We start from the raw sequence: 23,528 nt of genomic DNA, 5'->3' as shown, positions 1-23,528 counted from the left end.
GGCTCGGAAACATGACATTCCTCTCAGACAGTTAGGGAAGCCCACGCCCATGTTCGCCTTAGATGGTACTCTTCTCCCCAGTATCAGATGTGAGACACTACCTTTAACCCTCACAGTATCTGGTAACCACAGTGAGACCATTTCCTTTTTGATTTTTCGTTCACCTTTTACACCTGTTGTTTTGGGTCATCCCTGGCTAGTATGTCATAATCCTTCTATTAATTGGTCTAGTAATTCTATCCTATCCTGGAACGTTTCTTGTCATGTGAAATGTTTAATGTCTGCTATCCCTCCTGTTTCTTCTGTCCCCTCTTCTCAGGAGGAACCTGGTGATTTGACAGGAGTGCCGGAGGAATATCATGATCTGCGCACGGTCTTCAGTCGGTCCAGAGCCAACTCCCTTCCTCCTCACCGGTCGTATGATTGTTGTATTGATCTCCTTCCGGGGACCACTCCCCCTCGGGGTAGACTATACTCTCTGTCGGCTCCCGAACGTAAGGCTCTCGAGGATTATTTGTCTGTTTCTCTCGACGCCGGTACCGTGGTGCCTTCTTCCTCTCCCGCCGGAGCGGGGGTTTTTTTTGTTAAGAAGAAGGACGGTACTCTGCGCCCCTGCGTGGATTATCGAGGGCTGAATGACATAACGGTTAAGAATCGTTATCCGCTTCCCCTTATGTCGTCAGCCTTCGAAATTCTGCAGGGAGCCAGGTTCTTTACTAAGTTGGACCTTCGTAACGCTTACCATCTCGTGCGCATCAGAGAGGGGGACGAGTGGAAAACGGCGTTTAACACTCCGTTAGGACATTTTGAATACCGGGTTCTGCCGTTTGGTCTCGCTAATGCTCCAGCTGTCTTTCAGGCATTAGTTAATGATGTACTGAGAGACATGCTGAACATCTTTGTTTTCGTCTACCTTGACGATATCCTGATTTTTTCACCGTCACTCGAGATTCATGTTCAGCACGTTCGACGTGTACTCTAGCGCCTTTTAGAGAATTGTCTCTACGTGAAGGCTGAGAAGTGCGCCTTTCATGTCTCCTCTGTCACATTTCTCGGTTCTGTTATTTCCGCTGAAGGCATTCAGATGGATCCCGCTAAGGTCCAGGCTGTCAGTGATTGGCCCGTTCCTAAGTCACGTGTCGAGTTGCAGCGCTTTCTAGGTTTCGCTAATTTCTATCGGCGTTTCATTCGTAATTTCGGTCAAGTTGCTGCCCCTCTCACAGCTCTTACTTTTGTCAAGACGTGCTTTAAGTGGTCCGGTTCCGCCCAGGGAGCTTTTGATCTCCTCAAGAAGCGTTTTACATCCGCTCCTATCCTTGTTACTCCTGACGTCACTAAATAATTCATTGTCGAGGTTGACGCTTCAGAGGTGGGCGTGGGAGCCATTCTATCCCAGCGCTTCCATTCTGACGATAAGGTCCATCCTTGCGCTTATTTTTCTCATCGCCTGTCGCCATCGGAACGCAACTATGATGTGGGTAACCGCGAACTGCTCGCCATCCGCTTAGCCCTAGGCGAATGGCGACAGTGGTTGGAGGGGGCGACCGTTCCTTTTGTCGTTTGGACTGACCATAAGAACCTTGAGTACATCCGTTCTGCCAAACGACTTAATGCACGTCAAGCTCGTTGGGCGTTATTTTTCGCTCGTTTCGAGTTCGTGATTTCTTATCGCCCGGGTAATAAGAACACCAAGCCTGATGCCTTATCCCGTCTCTTTAGTTCTTCTGTGGCTTCTACCGACCCCGAGGGGATTCTCCCTGAAGGGCGTGTTGTCGGGTTGACTGTCTGGGGAATTGAGAGACAGGTAAAGCAAGCACTCACTCACACTGCGTCGCCGCGCGCTTGTCCTAGTAACCTTCTTTTCGTTCCTGTCTCTACTCGTCTGGCTGTTCTTCAGTGGGCTCACTCTGCCAAGTTAGCTGGCCACCCCGGCGTTCGGGGCACGCTTGCTTCTATTCGCCAGCGGTTTTGGTGGCCTACTCAGGAGCGTGACACGCGCCGTTTCGTGGCTGCTTGTTCGGACTGCGCGCAGACTAAGTCGGGTAACTCTCCTCCTGCCGGTCGTCTCAGACCGCTCCCCATTCCTTCTCGACCATGGTCTCACATCGCCCTAGACTTCATTACCGGTCTGCCTTTGTCTGCGGGGAAGACTGTGATTCTTACGGTTGTCGATAGGTTCTCTAAGGCGGCACATTTCATTCCCCTCGCTAAGCTTCCTTCCGCTAAGGAGACGGCACAAATCATCATTGACAATGTGTTCAGAATTCATGGCCTCCCGTTAGACGCCGTTTCAGACAGAGGCCCGCAATTCACGTCACAGTTTTGGAGGGAGTTCTGTCGTTTGATTGGTGCTTCCGTCAGTCTCTCTTCCGGTTTTCATCCCCAGTCTAACGGTCAAGCAGAAAGGGCCAATCAGACGATTGGTCGCATATTACGCAGCCTTTCTTTTTGAAACCCTGCGTCTTGGGCGGAACAGCTCCCCTGGGCAGAATACGCTCACAACTCGCTTCCTTCATCTGCTACCGGGCTATCTCCGTTTCAGAGTAGTCTTGGGTACCAGCCTCCTCTGTTCTCGTCCCAGCTCGCCGAGTCCAGCGTTCCCTCCGCTCAGGCTTTTGTCCAACGTTGTGAGCGCACCTGGAGGAGGGTCAGGTCTGCACTTTGCCGTTACAGGGCGCAGACTGTGAGAGCCGCCAATAAACGTAGGATTAAGAGTCCTAGGTATTGTCGCGGTCAGAGAGTGTGGCTTTCCACTCGTAACCTTCCCCTTACGACAGCTTCTCGCAAGTTGACTCCGCGGTTCATTGGTCCGTTCCGTGTCTCTCAGGTCGTCAATCCTGTCGCTGTGCGACTGCTTCTTCCGCGACATCTTCGTCGCGTCCACCCTGTCTTCCATGTCTCCTGTGTCAAACCTTTTCTTCGCGCCCCGTTCGTCTTCCCCCCCCGTCCTTGTCGAGGGCGCACCTATTTACAAGGTACGGAAGATCATGGACATGCGTTCTCGGGGACGTGGTCACCAGTACTTAGTGGATTGGGAGGGTTACGGTCCTGAGGAGAGGAGTTGGGTTCCATCTCGGGACGTGCTGGACCGTTCGCTGATTGATGATTTCCTCCGTTGCCGCCAGGGTTCCTCCTCGAGTGCGCCAGGAGGCGCTCGGTGAGTGGGGGGGTACTGTCATGTTTTGTCATTGATTATCATGTCTTGTCTCTGTGCTTCCCTTCTATTCGTTTCCCTCTGCTGGTCTTATTAGGTTCTTTCCCTCTTTCTATCCCTCTCTCTCCCCTCCCTCTCTCCCTCTCTCGCTCTCTCTCTCTATCGTTCCGTTCCTGCTCCCAGCTGTTCCTCATTCTCCTAACTACCTCATTTACTCTTTTCACACCTGTCCCCTATTTTGCCCTCTGATTAGAGTCCCTATTTCTCCCTCTGTTTTCCGCTTCTGTCCTTGTCGGATCCTTGCTTGATGTTCGCTGTTCTGTGTCCTTGTTCCGCCCTGTCGTGTTTTACCTTCTTCAGATGCTGCGTGTGAGCAGGTGTCAATGTCAGCTACGGCCGGTGCCTTCCCGAAGCGACCTGCAGTCTGTGGTCGCGTCTCCAGTCATTCCTCTCTACTGACGAGTGGATTTCAGTTTTCCTGTTTTTACATTTACCTAGATAATATCCAGGATTATCGCTTTTGTTTAAAACTGGAATAAAGACTCTGTTTCCGTTAAGTCGCTTTTGGGTCCTCATTCACCAGCATAACAGTATCCATCTGGGCCCGGGGTCTTGCCACTCTTTAGAGATTTAATTGTTTCTCGGATTTCATCAAGAGATATTTCCTTATTCAGGAAGTTAGAATCTTCCTGGTTCAGGGTAGGAAGATTACAGTCCTCCAAAAATGTTTGCATAATTAAGGGGTTAGGATCCGCTTTAGATGTATATAGAGTCTCATAAAACTGCCGAAATCTGTCATTGATGTCTTTGGGGGAAGAGAGTAATTCCCCAGATGCAGATTTAACCCTGTGAATAATTCGGTCACTCACATTTTTTCGAAGTTGTCTGGCGAGTAATTTGTGTGGTTTGTCACCAAACTCAAAATATTTTTGCTTGGCATAGAGAAAAGATTTAGCAATTTTAGCTGAGAGAATCTGATTATATAAAAATTTTAAAGAGGTATTTTTTTTAATGTTTCTCCATAGATGGGTGGCTAGCATTCTCCCTATCCAGTAAGTGAATTTGTCCCTCTAGTTCTTCCAGTTTTCTGTTTTGCCTACTCCTGGCAGCCTGAAAGGAGATGATACAGCCTCTCAGATAAGCCTTCAGTGTTTCCCACAATAATGCTGGGGAGGTCTCTGTGTTGTCGTTGGTATCAAAGAAAAATTTAATTTGGTCTTTAAGATATTCACAGAATGTTGGTTCTGTGAGGAGCTGAGGATTCAACCTCCAGACCCTCTCGTTTGGTACAATGTCACCCAATCTCAGGGAGAAGGTGAATGGACTGTGGTCCGAGATTATAATATCATGATACCTCACATTACAGGTATAGGGGAGTAGTCTAGCATCCAACAAAAAGTAGTCAATTCGAGTGTAAACCTTGTGAACATGAGAGTAAAAGGAGTATTCCCTACCCGTAGGGTTAGCGATCCTCCATATATCAAATAAGTTTGAATTTTTTATGTAGGTATTCAAGAATTCGCTTGAATAGGAGGTAGGGGTTCGCCGGGTAGAGGATCTATCCAAATATTGGTCTAGCACACAGTTAAGGTCCACTCCAATGACCAGGTTAGTATGGGAGATATCTGGAAACAGGGCAAGGACTCTTTTGAAAAAAGAGGGGTTGTCAATGTTTGGCCCATAGATATTTAGTAGAGTTACTGAGGTAGAGTGGATTTCTCCTATTGCGATCACATACCGACCCTCTTTATCCGCAATAGTGGTTTTATGTAGAAAGGGAATTCCTTTCCGTACCAGAATCGCTGTGCCTCTCGTTTTGGCAGAGAGGTTAGAGTGATACACTTGCCCCACCCACCTACACTTAAGTCTGCTATGAGAGTTATTCTTCAGATGGGTTTCTTGCAAAAATATAATATCAGACGAGAGTGCTTTCAAGTGGGCTAGGACCTTGCCCCTCTTAATTGGTTCGTTTAAACCCTTGACATTCCAGGAAGTGAATGTAAGCCCCACCCTCCTCTCATTTGTAGTTCCTATGGTGGCCTGCATACCATGTAACTTGATAAAAAGGTAAGAAAGCGCACCAAACCATCACGATCAGCATATGTAGCACCTACACCCGAGCAGTATCCAACCCACCCCTCCCCCTGCAAGCACCTTTACTTCCCACCCTGTTCCCCTAATTTCCACAACACTTACCCCCCCCCATCAACCCACATTTAACAGGAATGTACAAACAGGAGAGAAAAAAAGGAAAAATAAAAATAATAAACACATTGTCTGGACGATGCCAAAAAAGCACGGCGTGACCTCGAACAAGAGGTAAAACAAAAATAAAATACCAACTATACGTTCACCTCTCACTATCCTAGAACTTCTACTAACATATGAACTGAGGAGGCTCCCGCGAGTTAAGTGTTCAGTAAGCATCTAATAAACCTAAACCGAATAAGTTGCAACTTAAACATATTGCGCATTTAAGCGTCATCCTGGGTCAATCCCAGAGATAAGCAAGATATAGCCTCAAGATAATATTGCTAAGCACTGCCGGTCAAAAAATAAACCATCCGCAACCGACCTAGTCAGCCGTACCTTTACATACTGTGGGTCAGGAGATCAGAACAAGGATTTGTTAAATTAAACGTTCCCCCCATAAAAAAAATATGTTTAATAAAAAATAAGTAAAAATATATACCTTATATATATATATATACACACATACATATACACATGCATACACACATACATACATACATATACACACACACATATATATATACATACATACATACACACACCCATATATACATATATATATACATACACACACACACACACACATCCATACATATACATACCCACACAAAAAAATCATATATAAAAATATATATTTAAAGAATATGTATATACATCCATATGCACACATACACATACAAACATTCATACCCCAGAATAACAATCTACACTGATTTAAAATATACACATACATAATACTAAAATGCTAAGAGAAAATAGTAATAAAGTACAAATAGTAATTATATTTACGCACACCTACACATACATAAGCACTACAGAGGGCTGGTGGGACTCTAGTCGGGAGAGAGGCCCACGGCCAGACAAAGGCAGAACGGCACAAAACATCAACTTGCTAACCAGGCGTCTGACCCCTCCCAACCATCACCCCCAGTCCCCTGCAAGCAATAAATAAATGGTATGGTAGTAAGAGTGATGTAAGGATTGTAAAATAAATAACGAAACAAAACAAAAGTGGGGGAATATAAGTATATCCGTCCGAAGGTGTCAGTGATCAAACCTGGAAGTAAAAAATATGCATCGCTGAGCACAGCCGGGATGAAAGTGAATTTAACGTTAAATGAGAGCTCTGACCGCCATCCATTGGTCTGCTCAGCGTCTTACATGTTCGGTAGCCCTTGTTGAGCCCGTTTAATACGTTTTCACCCAATATGGTATAGTATGGATTCGAGTCCATGAGCAGACCCTAACACGCACTAACAAGTCACTCTAACCTGTACGGGGGATTGGTGTATATCCCCGGATAAACTTCTCTGCGTCCAAAACCGAGGAGAGCCAAATCTTCTCACCGGAAGGTGGGGTAATTCTTAGTCTTGCAGGGAAGAGTAAGGCTGGGCGAAGATGGAGTTTGTAGAGTTTGGTCATGACATCTCTGTAGTCGGCGCGATGCTTTGCCACATCGGGCGCATAATCCTCATAGACACGGAATGGATGCCCTTTATGTGACAGGTTGCCCCTCATTCGAGCTTCACGCAGGATAAGATCCTTGGTCTTGAAACTGTGACAACAGATGATTACTGGGCGAGGACGTTGGCCCGGTCCAGGCACTGGGACAAGGGAGCGATGTGCGCGGTCCAGCTGGGGATCCGAATCCAAAACATCCGATCCCATTGCATCCTTCAATAGCTTGGCGAAGAAGTCGGTGGGGCGAGAGCCCGCCTCTACCCCCTCTGCCAGACCAACAACGCGAAGGTTATTACGTCTGGATCGGCCCTCCAGGTCCACCACTTTCACAGAAAGCCTCTGCACAGTATCCTGCAATGACGAGCATAGCTTCTCTAACTCGTCGATCCTACCAGCGTTGAATTCAGAAGCTTTCTCAAGGTCCACAATACTCTGACCATGCGAAGCGACCGTTCGAATGACGCTCTCGATTTTGGTGTCCAGCTCAGCAATAGTGGCCTTAAGATCCTCAGCTATAGCAACACGTAGCTCCCCCAAAGCACGGGTAAGTTCTGTAAGTGTCACGTTGTTGCATGTGCCTCCCGCCATGTCTGTCTCGTTGTTTAGTGTGGAGTAGGCCTCCGCTGTGGATTTATTGTCCTTTGGTCGCTTATTACTCGGCATTTGCATATAAAAAGTTACAATCTTGTATTAGAAAGAAACGTTTGTTGTAAAAAGTGCAATAAAGTAGGTTAAATTAGATTATTTTGCAAAAAAGTTGCAGGAGCCTCTCACGCACAGCCGTTCACTCCAACATGCTAGCTCCGCCCGCTGTTTGGGGTTTTAGGCTGGGTTTCTATACAGCACTTTGTAACATAAGCTGTAAGAAGGGCTTTATAAATACATTTGATTTGATTTGAGCTACTAAAGTTGGTACAAACTTTACTCAGACTCACTGTGCGATCTTAGCGGTCAGTAAAGCTCCCTGCAGACAGCCCCAGACTCCAGCCTGCTTCAGGGTGGGTTGGTGTTGGAGGGAACTTGTACCCCACGACACCCCGTCCCATGAGTCTAGCACCCCAGAGCTCTGCAGGGCACAGTCCACTCCCTTGCTCCAGTAGGAATGAGCTGCCCTTGGTTTACAAGCAGAATCACACAGAATCAGAAAAAACTTTGGTATTCAACAATTTTGTGTATAATCATGTAGACATACAAATTAAACACAATACAAATAGTACTGTACATTATGAGTACAGTCATATCTTACCTTCTGTTTCCATTATAATAGTGCAGGTTTCCCAGGTCATGTAGCGCCTGTACCCTGAGAGAGTCATGGTTGTTGGCCTGAAGGTACTCTAGATTGAAGTAGGATAAAAAAGTCCAGTGTCCCTCATCTTTCATTAAAAAACACACCCAGAAACACACCCAGAAACAAATATTCAGTACAATCAGTACAATCAGAAGGATCAATCACAACCATTTCTTTGCAGATACAAGTGGAATATCAGTTACTGGTATTGTGAGCAGCAAAGGACTAGTGAACAGCAAAGGATTGGTGAAGAGTAACAGTGTAACAGTCTGATTGTGACTATAGCTTTAAAAAAAACAATGTTAGTGGCGTAGCGGTCTAAGGCACTGCATTGCAGTGCTGAGGCGCCACTACAGCCTGGGTTCCATCCCGGCCGTGACCAGAAGCCTCATAGTGCGCAACACAATAGGGTCATTTGGGTTAGGGGGGGGGGGGTTTGGCCGGGGGAGCTTCCTTTGCTCATTGCACTCTAGCAACTCGTGGCGGGTCGAGCGCCTGCAAGCTGACTTCGGTCGGAAATTGAACAGTGTTTTTTCCGACACATTTGTACGGCTGACTTTTGGGTTAAGTGAGCAGTGTGTTAGGAAACATGACCCAGAGTGGTGGGTCATGTTTCGGAGGACGCATGTCTCGACCTTCGAGCCCATTGGGGAGTTGCGGCGATGAGACAAGTTCGTAAACTACCAATTGGATATCATGAAAATGTGTGTAAAAAAAAAAATGTTGGCCTCCCGGGTGGCGCAGTGGTCAAGGGCGCTGTACTGCAGCGCCAGCTGTGCCACCAGAGACTCTGGGTTCGCGCCCAGGCTCTATCGTAACCGGCCGCGACCGGGAGGTCCTAGCGGGTTAAGGAGGGCTTGGCCGGTAGGGATATCCTTGTCTCATCGCACACCAGCGACTCCTGTGGCGGGCCGGGCGCAGTGCGCGCTAATCAAGGTTGCCAGGTGCACGGTGTTTCCGCCGACATATTGGTACAGCTGGCTTCTGGGTTGGAATGCGTGCTGTGTTAAGAAGCAGTGCGACTTGGTTGGGTTGTGTATTGGAGGACGCATGACTTTCAACCTTCATCTCTCCCGAGCCCGTACGGATACCATGGATACCATGAAATTGGGGAGAAAAAGGTGTATATTTTTAAAAAATGAAATGAAAATTAAAAATAAAAGTGTTATATGGGTCATGTCTCTTACGTATGGAGTTGCTATAGGAGTTGATGACGGTGTGTATCTGGTTGGGGGGCAGAGGGCAGCCGTAGATTGAACTCAGGGTCTTGTAGTCCTCAGTGGCCAGGTCTGGAGGGCCGATGGCCGGGGCAGTGCACACCGTCACGTTAAAGTCCACCCTGCCATGACCCTGAGCCTTGCTACTGTTCTCCTTACAGAATGGAACCTCAAACACTGGCAAAGAGACACAGATGTCAATTTCATAGACATAGTTCCAAGCATGCAATGAAATCAGTTAAGACAAAGAATACATTTCCACAAAAATAGTGTAGCATTCACAACTGTATATTGTCTTCATTAGGCTTCGCTAAGATGAGAACATTTGATATAATTTATGCTAATGTAAATAGACTGAGTGTACAAAACATTATGAACACCTTCCTAATACTGAGTTGCATGCCCTTTAGCCCTCACAACAGCCTCAATTAGTTGGGGCATGGACTCTACAAAGAATCAAAAGCGTTCCACAGGGATGCTGGCCCATGTTGACTCCAATGCTTCAAATTGGCTGGATGTCCATTGGGTGGTGGACCATTTTTTTTTTAAAACACAGGAATCTTTTGAGCAACATTGCAGTTCTTGACACAAACCGGTGCGCCTGGCACCTACTACCATACTCCGTTCAAAGGCTCTTAAATCTTTTGTCTTGCCCATTCACCCTCTGAATGGCACACATACAGTGCATTCGGGAAGAATTCAGACCCCTTAACTTTTTTCCACATTTTGTTTTGTTACAGCCTTATTCTAAAATGGATTAAATCGTTTTTTTACCCTCATCAATCTACACACAGTACCCCATAATGACAAAGCAAAAACAGGTTTTTAGATTTTTTTGCAAATGTATTAAAAATAAAACACTGAATTATCACATTTACATAAGTATTCAGACCCTTTACTCAGTACTTTGTTGAAGCACGTTAGGCAGCAATTACAGCATCAAGTCTTTTTGGGTATGACACTACAAAGCTTGGCACACCTGTATTTGCGGAGTTTCTCCCATTCTTCTCTGCAGATCCTCTCAAGCTCTGTCAGGTTGGATGGGGAGCGTTGCTGCACAGCTATTTTCAGGTCTCTCCAGAGATGTCCGATCAGTTTCAAGTCCGGGCTCTGGCAGGGCCACTCAAGGACATTCCCAAAGCCACCCCTGCATGGTCTTGGCTGTGTGCTTAGGGTCAATGTCCTGTTGGAAGGTGAACCTTCACCCCAGTCAGAGGTCCTGAGCGCTCTGGAGCAGGTTTTAATCAAGAATCTCTCTGTACTTTGCTCCATTCATCTTTTCCTCGATCCTGACTGGTCTCCCAGTCCCTGCCGCTGAAAACATCCCCACAACTTGATGCTGCCACCACCATGCTTCACCGTAGGGATGGTGCCAAGTTTCCTCCAGACGTGATGCTTGGCATTCAGTCGAACCAATCTTGGTTTCATCAGACCAGAGAATCGGTTTTCTCATGGTCTGAGAGTCTTTAGATGCCTTTTGGCAAACTCCAAGCGGGCTTTCATGTGCCTTTTACTGAGGAGTGGCATCCGTCCGGCCACTCTACCATAAAGGCCTGATTGGTGGAGTGCTGCAGAGATGGTTGTCCTTCTGGAAGGTTCTCCCATCCCCACAGAGGAACTCTTGGTCAGTTCTCCCTAACCATGCCCTTCTCCCCAGATTGCTCAGTTTGGCTGGGTGGCCAGCTGTTAGGAAGAGTCTTGGTGGTTCCAAACTTTTAAGAATGATGAAGGCCACTTTGTTCTTGAGGATCTCAACACAATCCTGTCTCGGAGCTCTACAGACAATCCCTTCGACCTTGAGGCTTGGTTTTTGCTCTTACATGCACTGTCAACCGTGGGACCTTATATAGACAGGTGTATGCCTTTCCAAATCATGTCCAATCAATTAAATTTACCACAAGTGGAGTCCAATCAAGTTGTAGAAACATCTCAAGGATGATCAATGGAAACAGGATGCACCTGAGCTGTCTTAATACTTTCCGAATGCACTGTACACAATCCATGTCTTAATTGTGACTCGTTTCAGGAAACTAGGCTTATGTTGTGCGTCACTTTTTCACAGGAGAGGCATTGTAACATATACATTTTTTTTAGCAGGAATGCCTTCTGGAACATGTGATCGTTCATGTACCTTAATAACAAACTGCTATGCCATCTGTAAATACAAATAAAATGGTTAAGTCACAAGCCTAGGTGGTTTAGCCATGGAAAAGCTATATGAACCTTCCTGCTAGCCATGATTGGCTGAGATAATGGATGGGCTGGACATGCAGAGTGATGAGTTTGGATTGGTCTGCCATGTAGCACGCTTCCTTCTATAACATAAGACTCAATATGTGTAGGTCAAAAATAGATATATCAGGAAATCGGTGGAAGTAGAATATGATAGCTAAAGAGATGGAGAAAATTCAGGCGTTAGATTGCAAATGCGGAGAGAGTGGAAAAGAGAACACAGAAGGCTGTTGTATTTAACACCTGTCTCCAGATTACATCTTCAAACTAAGGGCAACCATGGCATCTGTGACAGAGAGGGAGAAGCGTTCATCCATGTATCAAATCAAATGTATTTATAAAGCCCTTCTTACATCAGCTGATTTCTCAAAGTGCTGTACAGAGATATACACACTGCTCAAAAAAATAAAGGGAACACTTAAACAACACAATGTAACTCCAAGCCAATCACACTTCTGTGAAGTACCGAGATAGGTACCGATGGTGCGGTTGGCCCTGGGTTCCTCCTAATGCAAGACAATGCTAGACCTCATGTGGCTGGAGTGTGTCAGCAGTTCCTGCAAGAGGAAGGCATTGATGCTATGGACTTTCCCCAGACCTGAATCCAATTGAGCACATCTGGGACATCATGTCTCGCTCCATCCACCAACGCCATGTTGCACCACAGACTGTCCAGGAGTTGGCGGATGCTTTAGTCCAGGTCTGGGAGGAGATCCCTCAGGAGACCATCCGCCACCTCATCAGGAGCATGCCCAGGCGTTGTAGGGAGGTCATACAGGCATGTGGAGGCCACACACACTACTGAGCCTCATTTTGACTTGTTTTAAGGACATTACATCAAAGTTGGATCAGCCTGTAGTGTGGTTTTCCACTTTAATTTTGAGTGTGACTCCAAATCCAGACCGCCATGGGTTGATACATTTGATTTCCATTGATAATTTGTGTGATTTTGTTTTCAGCACATTCAACTATGTAAAGAAAAAAGTATTTAATAAAAATATTTCATTCATTCAGATCTAGGATGTGTTAATTTAGTGTTCCCTTTATTTTTTTGAGCAGTGTATATAGTATACGGGCAAGAGAGTCTAGCTAGCTACATTGAATCAAATTCATTGCAAGTTAAAGCGTACCGTTAGCTAGCTAGCTAACATTAGCTGGCTGGCTCGCAAGCTAACGTTACGTGTATGATCTGTGTAGTAAAATTAGTCATATCTCAAATCCATTTGCATTGCTAGATATAGTCTAATGTTAGCTAGCTAGCTAACAATGAATCTAGTTAGATTCATGCAGGGTAGTAACGTTAGAAGTTGGGATTATGTTTCATTGTTTAGCTAGCTAGCGACCCCCGTGATATGCAGCTGTTCAGGGAAGCTAGAAACCATTATACACAGGCAGTTAGAAAAGCCAAGGCTAGCTTTTTCAAGCAGAAATTTGCTTCCTGCCATACTAACTCAAAAAAGTTCTGGGACACTGTAAAGTCCATGGAGAATAAGAACACCTCCTCCCAGCTGCCCACTGCACTGAAGATAGGAAACACTGTCACCACTGATAAATCCACCATAATTGAGGATATCAATAAGCATTTTTCTACGGCTGGCCATGCTTTCCACCTGGCTACTCCTACCCCGGTCAACAGCACTGCACCCCCAACAGCAACTCGCCCAAGCCTTCCCCATTTTTCCTTCTCCCAAATCCATTCAGCTGATGTTCTGAAAGAGCTGCAAAATCTGGACCCCTACAAATCATCCGGGCTAGACAATCTTGACCCTTTCTTTCTAAAATGATCTGCCGAAATTGTTGCCACCCTATTACTAGCCTGTTCAACCTCTCTTTCGTGTCGTCTGAGATTCCCAAAGATTGGAAAGCAGCTGCGTTCATCCCCCTCTTCAAAGGGGGGGACACTCTTGACCAAAACTGCTACAGACCTATATCTATCCTACCCTGCCTTTCTAAGGTCTTCGAAAGCCAAGTCAACAAACAGATTACCGACCATTTCGAATCTCACCATACCTTCTCTGCTATGCAATCTGGTTTCAGAGCTGGTCATGGGTGCACCTCAGCCACGCTCAAGGTCCTAAACGATATCTTAACCGTCATCGATAAGAAACATTACTGTGCAGCCGTATTCATTGATCTGGCCAAGGCTTTCGACTCTGTCAATCACCACATCCTCATCGGCAGACTCAATAGCCTTGGTTTCTCAAATGATTGCCTCGCCTGGTTCACCAACTACTTCTCTGATAGAGTTCAGTGTGTCAAATCGGAGGGTCTGCTGTCCGGACCTCTGGCAGTCTCTATGGGGGTGCCACAGGGTTCAATTCTTGGACCGACTCTTCTCTGTATACATCAATGAGGTCGCTCTTGCTGCTGGTGAGTCTCTGATCCACCTCTACGCAGACGACACCATTCTGTATACTTCCGGCCCTTCTTTGGACACTGTGGACACAACCCTCCAGGCAAGCTTCAATGCCATACGACTCTCCTTCCGTGGCCTCCAATTGCTCCTAAATACAAGTAAAACGAAATGCATGCTCTTCAACCGATCGCTACCTGCACCTTCCCGCCTGTCCAACATCACTACTCTGGACGGCTCTGACTGTAAACTCTCCTTCCAGACCCATATCAAACATCTCCAATCCAAAATTAAATCTAGAATTGGCTTCCTATTTCGCAACAAAGCATCCTTCACTCACGCTGCCAAACATACATACCCTTGTAAAACTGACCATCCTACCAATCCTCGACATTGGCGATGTCATTTACAAAATAGCCTCCAATACCCTACTCAACAAATTGGATGCAGTCTATCACAGTGCAATCCGTTTTGTCACCAAAGCCCCATATACTACCCACCATTGCGACCTGTACACTCTCGTTGGCTGGCCCTCGCTTCATACTCATCGTCAAACCCACTGGCTCCATGTCATCTACAAGACCCTGCTAGGTAAAGTCCCCCCTTATCTCAGCTCGCTGGTCACCATAGCATCTCCCACCTGTAGCACACACTCCAGCAGGTATATCTCTCTAGTCACCCCCAAAACCAATTCTTTCTTTGGCCGCCTCTCCTTCCAGTTCTATGCTGCCAATGACTGGAACGAATTACAAAAATCTCTGAAACTGGAAACACTTATCTCCCTCACTATCTTTAAGCACCAACTGTCAGAGCAGCTCACAGATTACTGCACCTGTACATAGACCACCTATAATTTCGCCCAAACAACTACCTCTTTCCCAACTGTATTTAATTAATTTATTTATTTTGCTCCTTTGCACCCCATTATTTTTATTTCTACTTTGCACATTCTTCCATTGCAAAACTACAATTCCAGTGTTTTACTTGCTATATTGTATTTACTTTGCCACCATGGCCTTTTTTGCCTTTACCTCCCTTCTCACCTCATTTGCTCACATCGTATATAGACTTGTTTATACTGTATTATTGACTGTATGTTTGTTTTACTCCATGTGTAACTCTGTGTCGTTGTATCTGTCGAACTGCTTTGCTTTATCTTGGCCAGGTCGCAATTGTAAATGAGAACTTGTTCTCAACTTGCCTACCTGGTTAAATAAAGGTGAAAAAAAATAAAAAAAATAAAAATAAAAAGTGATTTTCTGTAATTAGCTCGTCATTAACTTGTAAATAGTACTTGTTGTGAGTTTTTATTAAAGTGACTAGTGTTACATTATTAAAGTGGCCAGTGATTTCAAGTATATGTATATAGGGCAGCAGCCTTTAATGTGCTAATGTCTATACAGACATGTCGATATACATATTATAGTCTTGAAATCTTTGGATGTTTAGTACACTCACTACCATACTGACTGTTTAGCACAAGGCCTCACATGTGAATCCTTAAAGAGAAGGGTGGGCTAAGGCTTAATAGGGTGTAAACAATGCTGAATGGGTTTAGACAAAGAGCTCTCCAGCAGGTGTACCAAAAAATTCAAGGTCCAATTTCTCAAAAGTGAGTTTACAAGTTTATAAACTTTCAAAGCAGAATTACTTTCCCATTGTTCCTCAAATGTAGTGTACAGTTGTGGCAAAAGTTTTGAGAATGACACAAATATTAATTTTCACAAAGTCTGCTGCCTCAGTTTGTATGATGGCAATTTGCATATTCTCCAGAATGTTATGAAGAGTGATCAGATGAATTGCAATTAATTGCAAAGTCCCTCTTTGCCATGCAAATGAACTAAATACACAAAAAAAACATTTCCACTGCATTTCAGCCCTGCCATAAAAGGACCAGCTGACATCATGTCAGTGAGTCTCTCATTAACACAGGTGTGAATGTTGATGAGGACAAGGCTGGAGATCACTCTGTCATGCTGATTGAGTTTGAATAATAGACTGGAAGCTTCAATAGGAGGGTGGTGCTTGGAATCATTGTTCTTCCTCTGTCAATCATGGTTACCTGCAAGGAAAAATGTGCTGTCATCATTGCTATGCACAAAAAAGGGCTTCACAGGCAAGGATATTGCTGCCAGTAAGATTGCACCTAAATCAACCATTTATCAGATCATCAAGAACTTCAAGGAGAGCGGTTCAATTGTCGTGAAGGCGGCTTCAGGGCGCCCAAGAAAGTCCAGCAAGCGCCAGGACCGTCTCCTAAAGTTGATTCAGCTGCGGGATCGGGGCACCACCAGTAAAGAGCTTGCTCAGGAATAGCAGCAGGCAAGTGTTGAGTGCACGTACAGTGAGGCAAAGACTTTTGGAGGATGGCCTGCTGTCAAGAAGGGCAGCAAAGAAGACACTTCTCTCCAGGAAAAACATCAGTGACAGACTGATATTCTGCAAAAGGTACAGGGATTGGACTGCTGAGGACTGGGGTAAAGTCATTTTCTCTGATATATCCCCTTTCCGATTGTTTGGGGTATCCGGAAAAAAGCTTGTCCATAGAAGACAATGTGCGCCCTACCATCAGTCCTGTGTCATGCCAACAGTAAAACATCCTGAATAATCCAAAAATATCTAAAGACACTGAAGCAGAAAACTTTCTGGAAATTAATATTTGTGTCATTCTCAAAACTTTTGGCCACGACCGTATGATATACCATTTTCTAGCTCAGAGTCTTTACTTTTATCCAATGTAAAAAACACAATTTCAAATGTTGCTACATAAGATCGAATCGAGACGGTCGGTCACAATTGTCTCAAGGCTTAAAAATCCTTCTTTAACTTGTCTCCTCCCCTTCACCTACACTGATCGAAGTGGATTTAACAAGTGACATCAATAAGGAAACATAGCTTTCACCTGGATTCACCTGGTCAGTCTATGTCATGGAAAAAGCAGGTGTCCTTAATGTTTTGAGTCCTTAATATACACTCAGTGTAGATATAGTTGATAAATGTTTTTAAGAATTTGAAGTTAGGATAGCCTGAATGTTCACAAGTTAGCCTTGTAGCTTAATTGGCCAAGGAGCAGGACCATTTTGAATAGCTACCTCTGTATTCCTATGGTTCTCATTCAAACCTATGTTAATTCATGTAAATGTAATATGGTTATAGTTGAAGAAGTATACACAGTAGGGGTCTTCACGGGGCCACACGAACCCGAGAGAGGCACGTGTTTTTCACGAGTGGGGCGTGTAGCTTTTTGTTTTTGTCGGCCAATCACAAGCCACCAAAGTGGCACTAGTCTCTGGCTCTGTGTCTGTTGTGGCAATCAACTTAGGAGATCAATGGAAGATGCAATTAAAATCACGGAATGAAAAGTTAAATGAGAATGATATCAACAACCAAGGGCCAAGAGGTAGGCTGTTCCTTAATACATTGATTTGAGCTGCTGATGTTATTGTGAAGGACGGGGGAAAGCGCAGCCTATGTAGATTTGATAAGCCAACCCAGCTACCTAGCTAGCTTAACTGTCTTCTCTTCTCAGGTTGATGCAGTCAAAACAGGTACTATATAATCAGATTGGACGATAAAAACATAGCTTTGGCAGCTAAAAGTTAGTAACTAATGCGAGTCGGCTTGGCTGCTGCTGTCTCTCTCTTTCTCCTCCTCCCGCCACTCAGCAACACACAGGGGTTATCTCGTCCCTTCTCCTTTGTGACCCGGAAACCCAGATAAGTGGTTGAGTGGTCGAGGAGTGTGTCAATTAGCTAGTAGGCAAATGGAAGAGTGTCCTCCCCTCCTCGATAGACACCTCTCATCGAGGATATTCATGTATATCCTATTTTTTAAATCTGCAACACCCCTTTTGAATCAGATTTTGTTTTGATAAAGGAAAAAAATATGCACACGTTTAAAAACAATACGCTATTTATCTATAAAATGTCTAACATTTCTAACTTCTAATTTGTTTTGATCCTGTAAACTTAATTTGCCTAATGACGCGCAAGTGTAGAAGGACCGTCTCATTTCAAGCACATTTCCATCCACGTTCACTCGCTGACTCTCCTCGATTAATTTGACCATTTTTTAAAAGGAGGCGAGAAAGACGCAGGAGATGAGCAAATGTACTTGATTAAAGGCCAGAGTCACAAACACACAGCAAAGTGAGATAGAAAGGATGTACTCACAGGGCTGTGTGTGTGCCAGCAGCAGTAGTAGCAGTGTGCGGCTGTGTTGGAAGTTCTTCAGAGTGTGATGGCCCTTCTCCAGGGCCTCCCTGAAACAACACAGTGTATCCTCCACATCCAGAGGAACACACACCAAACACATGGCCCGGCGCACCTCTACAACAGACCAAAACACACACACACACACACACACACACACACACACACACACACACACACACACACACACACACACACACACACACACACACACACACACACACACACACACACACACACACACACACACACACACACACACACACACACACACACACACACACACACACACACACGGCTATATGACTACGGCGACACATCAATATACCCACAGACCAGAATGACTGATGATTTATTTTAGAAAGGAATGGTTGAATGCAGGGCTTGACATTAACACTTGTCCTCTTGTCCGGGAGAAGAAGAATATAGAAAAACAAATCACAAAAAAATCACTCTGAAAATAATTGAGAGGCAAACATTGGAATAATATTATATTTATTCCATCTATTTTTCATGTACATACTGTAAAAAAGTAAAAAAGCCTACAAGGTGTAGGTGATATACAACACATATTGCCCAAACCAATGCTGACATTCAGAAAATATAGCCAAACATTAATGAGACTTTTAATGATATGATGCGAATCGCATCTCTGCATGTCTGGCAGACATATCAGTGTGGATGACGGATCACCACCTCAAGCTGAACCTCGGCAAGACGGAGCTGCTCTTCCTCCCGGGGAAGGACTGCCCGTTCCATGATCTCGCCATCACGGTTGACAACTCCATTGTGTCCTCCTCCCAGAGCGCTAAGAACCTTGGCGTGATCCTGGACAACACCCTGTCGTTCTCAACTAACATCAAGGCGGTGGCCCGTTCCTGTAGGTTCATGCTCTACAACATCCGCAGAGTACGACCCTGCCTCACACAGGAAGCGGCGCAGGTCCTAATCCAGGCACTTGTCATCTCCCGTCTGGATTACTGCAACTCGCTGTTGGCTGGGCTCCCTGCCTGTGCCATTAAACCCCTACAACTCATCCAGAACGCCGCAGCCCGTCTAGTGTTCAACCTTCCCAAGTTCTCTCACGTCACCCCGCTCCTCCGCTCTCTCCACTGGCTTCCAGTTGAAGCTCGCATCCGCTACAAGACCATGGTGCTTGCCTACGGAGCTGTGAGGGGAACGGCACCTCAGTACCTCCAGGCTCTGATCAGGCCCTACACCCAAATAAGCGCACTGCGTTCATCCACCTCTGGCCTGCTCGCCTCCCTACCACTGAGGAAGTACAGTTCCCGCTCAGCCCAGTCAAAACTGTTCGCTGCTCTGGCTCCCCAATGGTGGAACAAACTCCCTCACGACGCCAGGACAGCGGAGTCAATCACCACCTTCCGGAGACACCTGAAACCCCACCTCTTTAAGGAATACCTAGGATAGGATAAAGTAATCCTTCTCACCCCCCCTTAAAATATTTAGATGCACTATTGTAAAGTGGTTGTTCCACTGGATGTCATAAGGTGAATGCACCAATTTGTAAGTCGCTCTGGATAAGAGCGTCTGCTAAATGACTTAAATGTAAATGTAAAATATAAATTATAGCCCGGAGTGAAGGACCATGCCATTGGCGCACCGTATATCACCCACCTTGAATTGGAGGCGGTCAGCATTGTTTTGTAAACACTTAATATGCCATTGAAACCAGAACTTTTCTCATGTTCTATTGGTTTTTAAATCAACGTTTGAGTTCATTAGTCATATACAGTGCCTTCAGAAAGTATTCAAAACCCTTGATCTTTTCTATTTTGTTTTACGTTACAGCCCTATTCTAAAATTGATTGAATTGTTTTTTCCCCTCATCAATCTACACACAATACCCCATAATGGCAAAATAAAAAGAGGTTTTTAGAAATATTAAATTTACATAAATATTCAGACCCTTTAGTCAGTACTTTGTTGAAGCACCTTTGGCAGCGATTACAGCCTCGAGTCTTCTTGGGTATGACGCTACAAGCTTGGCACACCTGTATTTGGAGAGTTTCTCTCATTCAACTCTGCAGATCCTCTCAAGCTCTGTCAAGTTGGATGGGGAGCATTGCTGCACAGCTATTTTCAGGTCTCTCCAGAGATTCAAGGGTTCAAGTCCTGGGCCCCTGAAGAACATTCAGAGACTTATCCCGAAGCCACTCCTGCATTGTCTTGGCTGTGTGCTTAAGGTTGTCATGTGCCTTTTACTGAGGAGTAGCTTCCATCTGGCCACTCTACCATAAAGGCCTGATTAGTGAAGTGCTGCAGAGATGGTTGTCCTTCTGGGAGGATATCCCACAAAGGAACTCTAGAGCTCTGTCAGTGTCCATTGGGTTCTTGGTCACCTCCCTGACCAAGGTCCTTCTCCCCCGATTGCTCAGTTTGGCCAGGCGGCCAGCTCTAGGAAGAGTCTTGGTGGTTCCAAACTTCTTCCATTTAAGAATGATGGAGGCCACTGTGTTCTTGGGGACCTTCAATGCTGAAGACATTTTTTGGTACCCTTCCTCAGATCTGTGCCTCAACACAATCCTGTCTCGGAGATCTATGGACAATTCCTTTGACTCGTGGCTTTGTTTTTGGTCTGACATGCACTTTCAACTGTGGGACCTTATATAGACAGGTGTGTACCTTTCCAAATCATGTCCAATCAATTGAATTTACCACAGGGGAACTCCATCAAGTTGTAGAAACATCTCAAGGATGATCAACAGAAACAAGATGTACCGTAGCTCAATTTCAGGTCTCATAGCAAAGGGTCTGAATATGAATGTAAATAAAATATTTCTATTTTTAATAGATTTTCAAAAATATTTTTAACCTGTTTTCACTTTGTCAATATGAGGTATTGTGTGTAGATTGCTGAGGATTTTATGTTTTTTAAAATTCATTTTAGAATAAGGCTGTAATTTAATTAACAAAATGTGGAAAAAGTCAAGGGGTCTGAATACTTTCCATAAGCAAAGTAAGTAACCCATGCTAGACGGTAGTTGCAAGTTAGATCTCACCTCTTTCTTAATTTCTAATGGGTATTATCTCTGTTACATGAAACTGCTCAAACTTTTGAGAAAGGTGTTTCCCGCTATTTGCATTTTGGAACATTCCCACCTAACCTACAGTCATTTGCGCATTGTTGAGCTTATAATATGAAGAAATAAAACTTGATCATGTTGGATCCGTTGCATCAGCCTCATTGCTTTTTTAAAATAGTTTAATGTGCAGTATGAATTTTGGATCTGTCGACCCAGAACTGTCCCAGAGTCTGTTTTGAACTGTAATCATATTTGTTATCGTCCCAGGGACAACAGGACGCCCTTAATCTTGAGCTCTGGATTGAATTATTCTATAAACACATAAAAAGTACTCGTTTTGTAATTGTAATGTTGCAATATTTTATAGGCTTAAAGAAGAGCTTTAAAGGGGCAGTGTTGTATTTTGAGACAGGCTAATTACCCTGGCTCATTGGGCTGCACAACGAGTCGATAAGCCAGCGACCAGTGCACCAGTGTTGTATCGACATGCCTGCCAACTTGAAGCGCTTCCTACTGGGTATCACGGTCATGTAGCTAATGTGGCCATTTTTTGCTCTCATGGGATTTTATATTAAGTAGGATAACCGTCTACACAAGAAATAACTAATATTAATAACCATTTAGATGTCACTTTGATACATACATACGGTCTACTCCTCAATGGGTAGGGCGTGAATTGCAACATCACCGAGACCCAGTGCCCTTCGCCTCCACTTGACAAGTACTATTGTCCGGCAACGGTGTGGGAAGTAGCTACCTTGTATCCAATATCAGGGTGACAGTCACAGTAAACACACGCATACAACGTATCAACAGTACACCCATCATCAATACTTTTAATCAAAAATAAACAATCGTCAGTTTTAGAAGTGAAAATCTACAATTATTATTTGTGTAAAACCAACAGTGAAATACGACGCAAATTCATTCACTCAAAGTCCAAACTCTTGCGGTACGGTAGTTGCACTACTTTGATTGCACTGCTCAATCAAACAGTCTAACCTACAGCAGAGCGCTTTTGACAAACCCACTACTTTCCTTTCGACAAACCCACTACTTTTCTTTTGACAAACCCACTACTTTCCTTTTGAGAAACCCACTACTTTCCTTTCGAGAAACCCACTACTTTCCTTTCGACACGCCCACTACTTTCCTTTCGACAAACCCACTACTTTCCTTTCGACACGCCCACTACTTTCCTTTCGACAAACCTCCTTTCGACAAACCCACTACATTCCTTTCAACACGCCCACTACTTTCCTATCGACAAACCCACTACTTTCCTTTCGACAAACCCACTACTTTCCTTTCGGCAAACCCACTACTTTCCTTTCGACAAACCCACTACTTTCCTTTCGACACGCCCACTACTTTCCTTTCGACAAACCCACTACTTTCCATTCGACACATCCACTTGCCCATACTATGTTGCTATATTGGGATACAGCTACCCACTTCTCCTTGAATATGCATCAGAAACCAATAGGCAGAGTGTAGCCTACTAATGCATTTTATTTTGTAAAGTGGTTCCTTGCATTATTCAATGACGTAGAAATGGTGTTAAATACCATTTACATTTTTGGAGGGACAAGTGACTTAAACTTTGACAAGTAAAAAAAAAAAGTCCTACTTGTCCGAAGGACAAGAGATAAAAAAGTTAATGTCAAGCCCTGGAATAAATAGCATAATAAGGTTGGCCTATATCAATAGTGCTAGGCTTATCGACTTATAGCAATAAAATATGATTAATTGATTGACTGATTGATTTCCAGCTGCTACTGGATTCCTGTACCAGAGAGTTCGAGGAGCTCAGCGTTTGGGTTGGTGGGAGTGTTGCACCCTCGCCTGGGGGCAGGCACAGCAGGGGGAGTCCAGCAATTCAGCAGCTGTCTCCCTGCATAGTTCTTACAGGTGATCTGACACGCAGGGGTAGAGACTGTTCAACACACACACTGTACACACACAAACAGCATGCTAACACACAGCAGTAGTCTCAATTCTGTCTCTACAGTATTAATTATAAACCATACCCCATAGAAGCAGAGTTATCCTCTAGTCCACACTAAGCCTTAGGAATGGATTAGTGTCCTGACATTGAGTTCAAGTATGACACCCTGTTCATTGGGTGGTAAATGTTTGTGTCTATTCTCTCTAACCTTCTCTCCAGTGACGTTCTGTGTTTTGATGAAGTGTGGCTGAGGGACCGGAGGTCCTCCGAAGTTGCTGATCCTCTCTAGCAGTCTCCTCTGAGCATGGACCAGGATAGGAGTGACCATGTGGGTGTAGCGCTCTCTGGGATGCACAACATACAG

The 23,528-nt window shown here is 44.8% G+C and overlaps 1 protein-coding gene across 4 annotated transcripts in view; it reads right to left on the bottom strand.

The window, feature by feature from the left end:
• The window catches only part of cfap54 (cilia and flagella associated protein 54), a 149,453-nt gene that overhangs the window by 48,082 nt on the left and 77,843 nt on the right, over positions 1-23,528 (bottom strand). For 3 of the 4 annotated variants that reach the window (XM_046297739.1, XM_046297740.1, XM_046297742.1), the window contains 6 exons: positions 23,373-23,508; positions 23,009-23,132; positions 18,131-18,286; positions 9,344-9,550; positions 8,115-8,241; positions 7,804-7,980 (listed from right to left, as the gene is read on the bottom strand). In XM_046297739.1, the coding sequence (XP_046153695.1) occupies positions 7,804-7,980; positions 8,115-8,241; positions 9,344-9,550; positions 18,131-18,286; positions 23,009-23,132; positions 23,373-23,508 (927 nt within the window). The remainder of the gene's footprint in view (positions 1-7,803; positions 7,981-8,114; positions 8,242-9,343; positions 9,551-18,130; positions 18,287-23,008; positions 23,133-23,372; positions 23,509-23,528) is intronic. The other variant, XM_046297741.1, reaches the window with a different exon arrangement.

The sequence above is a fragment of the Oncorhynchus gorbuscha genome, linkage group LG14 (genome assembly GCF_021184085.1).
Source record: "Oncorhynchus gorbuscha isolate QuinsamMale2020 ecotype Even-year linkage group LG14, OgorEven_v1.0, whole genome shotgun sequence".
Lineage (NCBI taxonomy): Eukaryota > Metazoa > Chordata > Actinopteri > Salmoniformes > Salmonidae > Oncorhynchus > Oncorhynchus gorbuscha.
The sequence above is the reverse complement of the archived record's forward strand: the minus strand, read 5'-3'. Positions and strand labels throughout refer to the sequence as shown.